The sequence below is a fragment of the Triticum dicoccoides genome, chromosome 7B (genome assembly GCF_002162155.2).
Source record: "Triticum dicoccoides isolate Atlit2015 ecotype Zavitan chromosome 7B, WEW_v2.0, whole genome shotgun sequence".
Lineage (NCBI taxonomy): Eukaryota > Viridiplantae > Streptophyta > Magnoliopsida > Poales > Poaceae > Triticum > Triticum dicoccoides.
Genome location: NC_041393.1, coordinates 605,756,387 through 605,764,281, shown reverse-complemented (window position 1 = coordinate 605,764,281; position 7,895 = coordinate 605,756,387). Strand labels below are relative to the sequence as shown.

Here is a 7,895-nt window from a genome sequence, read left to right as displayed (position 1 = left end):
GTGGTTGTCTTGTTGCCCTTCCTCATTTCTTGCCCGGCCCCCATGGACGACTTCGTAGTCATCTTCATCACCTTGCCACCGATAGCCATCCATGAAACCACGCAAGAGCAGGTGGTCCCGCACCTACCCGGAATCCGGGTCCGCAATAAGGCTATTCAGCTTGCATCTTCGACATGGACATCTTATCTCCGTCTCGTTCTTTTGAAGCATCTCGGCCTTCGCGGAGCACAAAAACCTATTCACGATGCCTTCGGTCATCGTGCGGACCATGGTCGCCTGCGGGGTAGAGCAAAACGATATTTTAGAACCAAGAAAAAAATTTGGCATGACTTTCCCTAAAAATAGGACCAAAAAGAATGCTTAATGCCAAAATTCTCGCCGAAACAGAAATGAATCAACATTCCGGCAAAATATTGGCAACTATCGCATTTCAAATACCGGTACACCTCCAAACACAAACACATATGCAAGACCACAAACATATGCAACACCACGAACATACATAGATCTAGCTAGGCCATAAAAAGTGCATGTGCACATTGTTGTAGGGAGAACAACATAAATATAGCTTCCCCCCTTACTTACCTAGCAAAACAAGGTAACTTAACCACTTAATTTGAATGAATCTATGGTGGAAATGAGGTGAAAAAGAGGAGGCACCCGAGACAAGTAGGAGGCGGTGGAGAGAATGAAGTGGGGAGAAAGTGAGTGTGGGAGGAGAGGCTGTCCAAAATATCTTGTTGCTGCCCACTTACTAATGGCGCACCAGCAACAAATGCGCCATTAGTAATCCAGGTTACTAATGGCGCAGCCCCAGATGGTGCGCCATTAGTACTTTTGCAAAAAAAGGAATAAAAACAATAATAAAAAAAATAACATTAGTGGCGCACCTTCCGGCCGGTGCGCCATTACTAGTTACAACTAGTAATGGCGCACCACCAGAGGATGCGCCATTAGTATGTTTGGACAGGCGCACTGGTTTAAAAAAATCGGTACTAATGGCGCACCATGAGCAGGGTGCGCCATTAGTAGTTTCAACACTAATGGCGCATCAGGGTGTGGTGCGCCATTAGTATATACTAATGGCGCACCACATGTCTGGTGCGCCATTAGTGTCAATTCCATCTATAGCCCTTTTCCTAGTAGTGTATGATCAATTTGATACTTGATAATTGTTTTGAGATATGGAGGTAGTGATATTAAAGTCATGATAGTTGGGTGATTATGAATTTAAAGAATGCTTGTGTTGAAGTTAGCAAGTCCTGTGGCATGCACGTATGGTTAAAGTTGTGTAACGAATTTGAAACATGAGGTGCCCTTGGATTGTGCATCCTTATGAGTGGCGGTCGGGGACGAGCGATGGTCTTTTCCTACCAATCTATCCCCCTAGGAGCATGCGCGTAGTGCTTGGTTTTTGATGACTTCTAGTTTTTTGCAATAAGTATATGAGTTCTTTTGACTAATGTTGAGTCCATGGATTATACGCACTTTTACCTTTCCATCATTGCTAGCCTCTTCGGTACCGTGCATTGCCCTTTCTCACTCCGAGAGTTGGTGCAAACTTTGCCGGTGCATCCAAACCCCGTGATATGATACGCTCTATCACACATAAACCTCCTTATATCTTCCTCAAAACAGCCACCATACCTATCTATTATGGCATTTCCATAGCCATTCCGAGATATATTGGCATGCAACTTTCCACCTTCCGTTTATCATCATGACACGCATTACTATTGTCATATTGCCATTGCATGATCATGTAGTTTACATCGTGTTTGTGGCAAAGCCACCATGCATAATTTTTCATACATGTCACTCTTGATTCATTGCCCATCCCGGTACACCGCCGGAGGCATTCATATAGAGTCATATCTTGTTCTAGTTTTGAGTTGTAATTCATGAGTTGTAAATCAATAAAAGTGTGATGATCATCATTACGAGAGCATTGTCCCCCCAAAAAAGGAAAGGCCAAAAAGAAAAAAAAAGGCCAAAGAAAAAAAAGAAAAAAAAAGAAAGGCCCAAAAAAAGAAAAGAAAAAGAAAAAAGAGAAAATAAATAAAAGGGGGCAATGTTACTATCTCTTTTCCACACTTGTGCTTCAAAGTAGCACCATGTTGTTCATATAGAGAGTCTCATATGTTATCACTTTCATATACTAGTGGGAATTTTTCATTATAGAACTTGGCTTGTATATTCCTACGATGGGCTTCCTCAAAATGCCCTAGGTCTTTATGAGCAAGCAAGTTGGATGCACACCCACTAGTTTTCTTTTGTTGAGCTTTCATTCATTTATAGCTCTAGTGCATCCGTTGCATGGCAATCCCTACTCCTCATGTTGACATCAATTGATAGGCATCTCCATAGCCCGTTGATTATCCTCGACAATGTGAGACTTTCTCCTTTTTGTCTTCTCCACACAATCCCCATCATCATAATCTATTCCACCCATAGTGCTATATCCATGGCTCACGCTCATGTATTGCATGAAAGTTGAAAAAGTTTGAGATTATTTAAGTACGAAACAATTGCTTGGCTTGTCATCGGGGGTGTAGAATTTGGGAGCATTTTTGTGTGACGAAAATGAAGCATAGCCTAACTATATGATTTTTGTAGGGATGAACTTTCTTTAGCCATGTTATTTTGAGAAGACATGATTGCTTTGATTAGTATGCTTGAAGTATTACTATTTCTTATGTCAATATGAACTTTTATTTTGAATCATTTGGATCTGAACATTCATGCCACGATAAAGAAAATTACATTGAGAAATATGCTAGGTAGCATTCCACATCAAAAATTCTGTTTTTATCATTTACCTACTCGAGGACGAGCAGGAATTAAGCTTGGGGATGCTTGATACATCTCCAACGTATCTATAATTTTTGGTTGTTCCATGCTATTATATTACCCGTTTTGGATGTTTATGGGCTTTACTTTACACATTCATATCATTTTTGGGACTAACCTACTAACCGGAGGCCCAGCCCGTATTACTGTTTTTTTGCCTATTTCAGTATTTCGAAGAAAAGGAATATCAAACTGAGTCCAAATGGAATGAAACCTTTGGGAGCGTGATTTTTGGAATGAACATGGTCCAGAGGACTTGGAGTGCAAGTCAAGAAGCTGCCGAGGCGGCCACGAGGGTGGAGGGCGCGCCCACCCCTACAGGGCGCGCCCCCTATCTCGTGGGCCCCTCAGGCGGCCACCGACCTACTTCTTCCTCCAATATATACCCATGTACCCCGAAAACATCCAGGGAGCCAACGAAAAACAATTTCCACTGCCGTAACCTTCTGTATCCGCGAGATCCCATCTTGGAGCCTTCGCTGGCGCTCCGCCGGAGGAGGAATCGACCATGGAGGGCTTCTACATCAAACCATAGCCCCTCCGATGAGTTGTGAGTAGTTTACCACAGACCTTCGGGTCCATAGTTATTAGCTAGATGTCTTCTTCTCTCTTTTTGGATCTCAGTACCATGTTCTCCTCGATCTTCTTGGAGATCTATTCGATGTAACTCTTTTTGCGGTGTGTTTGTCGAGATCCGATGACTTGTGGGTTTATGATCAAGTTTATCTATGAGAAATATTTGAATCTCCTATGAATTCTTTTATGTATGATTGAGTTATCTTTGCAAGTCTCTTCGAATTATCAGTTTGGTTTGGCCTACTAGATTGATCTTTCTTGCAATGGGAGAAGTGCTTAGGTTTGGGTTCAATCTTGCGGTGTCCTTTCCCGTGACAGCAGGGGCATCAAGGCACGTATTGTATTGTTTCCATCGAGGATAAAAAGATGGGGTTTATATCATATTGCATGAGTTTATCCCTCTACATCATGTCATCTTTCTTAATGCGTTACTCTTTTTGTATGAACTTAATACTCTAGATGCATGCTGGATAGCGGTCGATGTGTGGAGTAATAGTAGTAGATGCAGGCAGGAGTCGGTCTACTTGTCGCGGATGTGATGCCTATATACATGATCATGCCTAGATAATCTCATCACTACTAGAAAAAGGGCTATAGATGAGATTGACACTAATGGCGCACCAGACAAGCGGTGTGCCATTAGTATATACTAATGGCGCACCACCTTCTGATACGCCATTAGAGTTGAAACTACTAATGGCGCACCTGGCCCAGGGTGCGCCATTAGTATCAAATTTTTTTTTTGAACTAGTGCGCCTGTCCAAACATACTAATGGCGCATCCAGACACAGTGCGCCATTACTAGTTATAACTAGTAATGGCGCACCTGTCGGAAAGTGCGCCACTAATGTTGTTTTTTGAATTATATTTTTTATTCTTTTTTTGCAAAACTACTAATGGCGCACTGTTCCACCGTGCGCCATTATTAGTTTTAACTAGTAATGGCACACCAGTAAGAGATGTGCCATTGCTATCTATACGTATGTCGCACCCCTACCAGTGCGCCATTGCTATCACCCCTTATCCCCTCCCTCTTGTCACGTTCTCTCCCCCTCACCTTCCTCCTGACACACCCACCCACCTCCCTCAACTTTGATTTAGATCGGGAAGCCCCGGCCGCCCGCCTCTTCCTCTCCCTCCTGACCACGGCGAGCTCCCTTCCCCCTCCCTCACACCAGATCCAGGGCATGGAGCCGTGGTGAGCTCCTTCCCCAACCCTCCTCACCGGATCCAGAGGAGAGCAGGTGACCACGTCCTCCGGCGACGGCGTTGCTCCGGGGTGTGGAGGCCGCCGAGCTGCAGGAGGAGGAGCTCCCTGCCACCCCAAGGCCCCAGATCCAGCCGCCACGGACAAGGAGCCCGCGGCCATGGCGACCTAGCAGGCACCACAGGAGGAGGCCGGCCATGGCGACACCGGATCTGGCATCTCCGGGGTCCTCTACAAGTGGGTCAACTACGGCCGCGGGTGGCGGCCCCGCTGGTTCGCGCTCAGCGACGGCGTGCTCTCCTACTACAAGATCCACGGGCCCGACCGCATCGACCTCTCCCGCGACACCGACCGCGGCGCCAAGGTCATCGGTGAGGACTCGCTCCGCCGCCTCGCGCGCCCCTCCTCCGCCTCCGCCCCCCACTCCAACGGCCACGGCCACCACCAGACGCCCCGCAAGCCCCTCGGCGAAATCCACCTCAAGGTCAGTCGCCTGCTCGATGCTTCGATTCGCTCCTCTGATCCGCAGATCCATTTCCCTCTGTCTCTGACGCTGAAAAGGGTGGTTGACGTGCAGGTGTCGACCGTCAGAGAGAGCAGATCGGACGACAGGAGGTTCTCCATCTTCTCGGGGACCAAGAGGCTGCACCTGCAGGCCGAGACGAGGGAGGACAGGGCCGCGTGGCTCGAGGCGCTCCGTGCCACCAAGGAGATGTTCCCGAGGATGTCCACCAGCGAGATGGTCGGGCTGGGGGACACTGCGGCGGCCGCGGCGGTCTCCACCGAGCGCCTGAAGAAGCGCCTGCAGCAGGAACGGGTCAGCGATGCTGCCATTGCTGACAGCGAGAGGATCGTGCGGGAGGAGTTCGAGGCGCTGCACAAGCAGCTTGTGCTTCTCAAGCAGAAGCAGGCGCTACTCCTTGACACGCTCCGCCACCTAGAGGTATTCATATCTATCTGACCCTGCTTCGAACAGAACTTGATCGTGCATGGGAGTAGGAAATTTTGGTGTCCACTGCATGGTGTGATATTGTGCCATTCTCTACATGGTTTAATTAATGAAGAAACAAGTACAGAGCTACTGACGTACATTGACGCACGGAGGAATTTTGCCGTTGTGCGTACACGATTGACATGAGTGTACATCGAAACCGATTTTGAATACTAGCTGTCACCATGGGTCGTGCTGTACTTACATTTCTTTGAGCTTTCTGCCACTGTTGTTTTATTGAGTTAGTACTTGCATTTCTTTGAAATCTTCTGCCACTGCTGTTTTATTGAGTTTGTCAGATGCTGCAGTCTGTTTAGTAGATCTGTATCAGGTGGAAACCTAAATTGAGGTTAAGTTCATGGAAGGTGGGAACTATGTGCTGAGGTTTTGGTAAATTGCGAAGAAACCTGTAGATGTTGGTGAAGGGACATTCTGCAGACAAACCATTATTCATGCATGTTTACCCATTTTTGTGTATTTCAAATGTGTCCATCCTGAGAATTTTGAAAACTAGAACATGCTTTGGCACTTTATTTCAGTTTCCACCTTATATATTCCTTTAAGGTTATGTCGTGTTGAAGCATACGCAATTACACATACCATGTGCATGCACACACGGGAGTGCCCCCTAGCTCACATGTTTTTGGAGGAATCAGTGAGAAGCAAAGGTAGATGGGAATGGAGAACAGGCGGAAATAATGCTGTAGTCAGAACATTTTTAATAGAATTGGTGCTGCATTGGTTTAGAATTCAGTGAGTAATATTTTTTCTTTTCTGTTGGGTATTATTCTCGATTCACCTTGTCAGGTATTGGTGGGAAATATATTATAATGAATAGTAAATTGCCCTTTCTGCCACCTAATTTCAATCATAATCGTGCCAATCACCAGTGTCTAGTTTTCTTTGCACCTAACACAATGTAAATGTTGCACACCTCTTAATAGACGAAAACAGTAGGTTCTGGTCTGGTTGGGTTGAGACCTGCTGCAATGTGAAATGGTATTATGTGCAAAGATACCCAAACCTTAATGTTTTTTCCAACTTGGGTTAAATTAGGTCGAGAACATGTGCAATTTTACTCAATATTAAATGTATTAAAGTTTTCTAGATGGCTTGTTGCTGTCATTAGATGTACTCTGCTACTCATATGCGCATTTCTGCATGTATTTATTTTATTGTGATTTAGCAAGATCAACTTTCATTGTGCGACTCCCTCTGGCTCCTTCCCATGTTAGACCCCAAGTACATGTTAAAAATCATATGTCAGACAATGATGAACATGAGATACCTCTCCTACAGTGGACATGAGTAGGGAGTCAGTCAGGCTGGTTAGAAAATCAAGGACGTATGCGATAAAAACAATCCATTGTTGTTGTTGTCGCTGCAGAAAGAATGGAATATAGCTAGCTCTGATTATCTATTGTCCTCCTTTGTTTGTGTTACATGTAAAACATTTTAGCCATTTGGCAGATCAGACATTCTAAGTTTTCTTCCCCTTGACACTCTTCCAGTGCATCAATTTGTAAGATTATGTATTCTGTATTTCTGATGTTTCCCTTTGTAATTTTAGATATGTCAATGAATTTCATATTATCGATGTTCTCATCATACATTGTTCCTGATTGCAATTTTATCTATTCTGATGTTTCCTAATTAATTTTAGATCTATTCAAAATTTATAGTATCGATGTTCTCATTTGGCAATGTATTCTGTTTTATTGCCTTTCTGTAGACAGAAAAGGTCGATTTGGAGAATACCCTCGTTGATGAGAGCCAAAGACAGTCGAAAGAGTATGGATCTGCTTCCAGACCAAGGAATGAGAAGCTTAGTGGTATGACAAATTTAGTTAGTGTAAATCTTACTGCTACACATGCTATTGATATACGTGCGTTCTGAACTATCTTCTGATAATTTGTTGGTAAAATTGCGCACAAATAAAATAAATAGTATTTTGGCTCAGAAATCAACTACTGAATTCAAAGGACCATTTTGACCCTATAGTGCTCCGAAATCAACTATTGAATTCAAAGGACCATTTTGGCCCTATAGTGCTCTGAATAGTTTGATCATACTCCAACTTCAGCCTTTTGGGCAGTGAAGCCTCATACAGAGGGTGGGCTTTTATCTAGAAATAGGCTGAAATGTTACTTGTACCACCTGAATAAAACAGTGAGAATTGAAAGCATAAAGCTCATTGACTCCCAATCCAGAAATGTTCCATCCTACCAGCCAAATGTAGACATGATAACTTCAGCCAATCTGCTTCATTA

The 7,895-nt window shown here is 44.4% G+C and overlaps 1 protein-coding gene across 1 annotated transcript in view; it reads left to right on the top strand.

Moving 5' to 3' along the window:
• LOC119339188 (oxysterol-binding protein-related protein 1C-like) overlaps positions 1–7,521 on the top strand; it is a 21,949-nt gene extending 14,428 nt beyond the window's left edge. Inside the window, exons 2-4 of the mRNA XM_037611335.1 lie at positions 4,809–5,117; positions 5,211–5,576; positions 7,357–7,521. Of these exons, the coding sequence (XP_037467232.1) occupies positions 4,809–5,117; positions 5,211–5,576; positions 7,357–7,521 (840 nt within the window). The remainder of the gene's footprint in view (positions 1–4,808; positions 5,118–5,210; positions 5,577–7,356) is intronic.
• Positions 7,522–7,895: the final 374 nt, after the last annotated feature.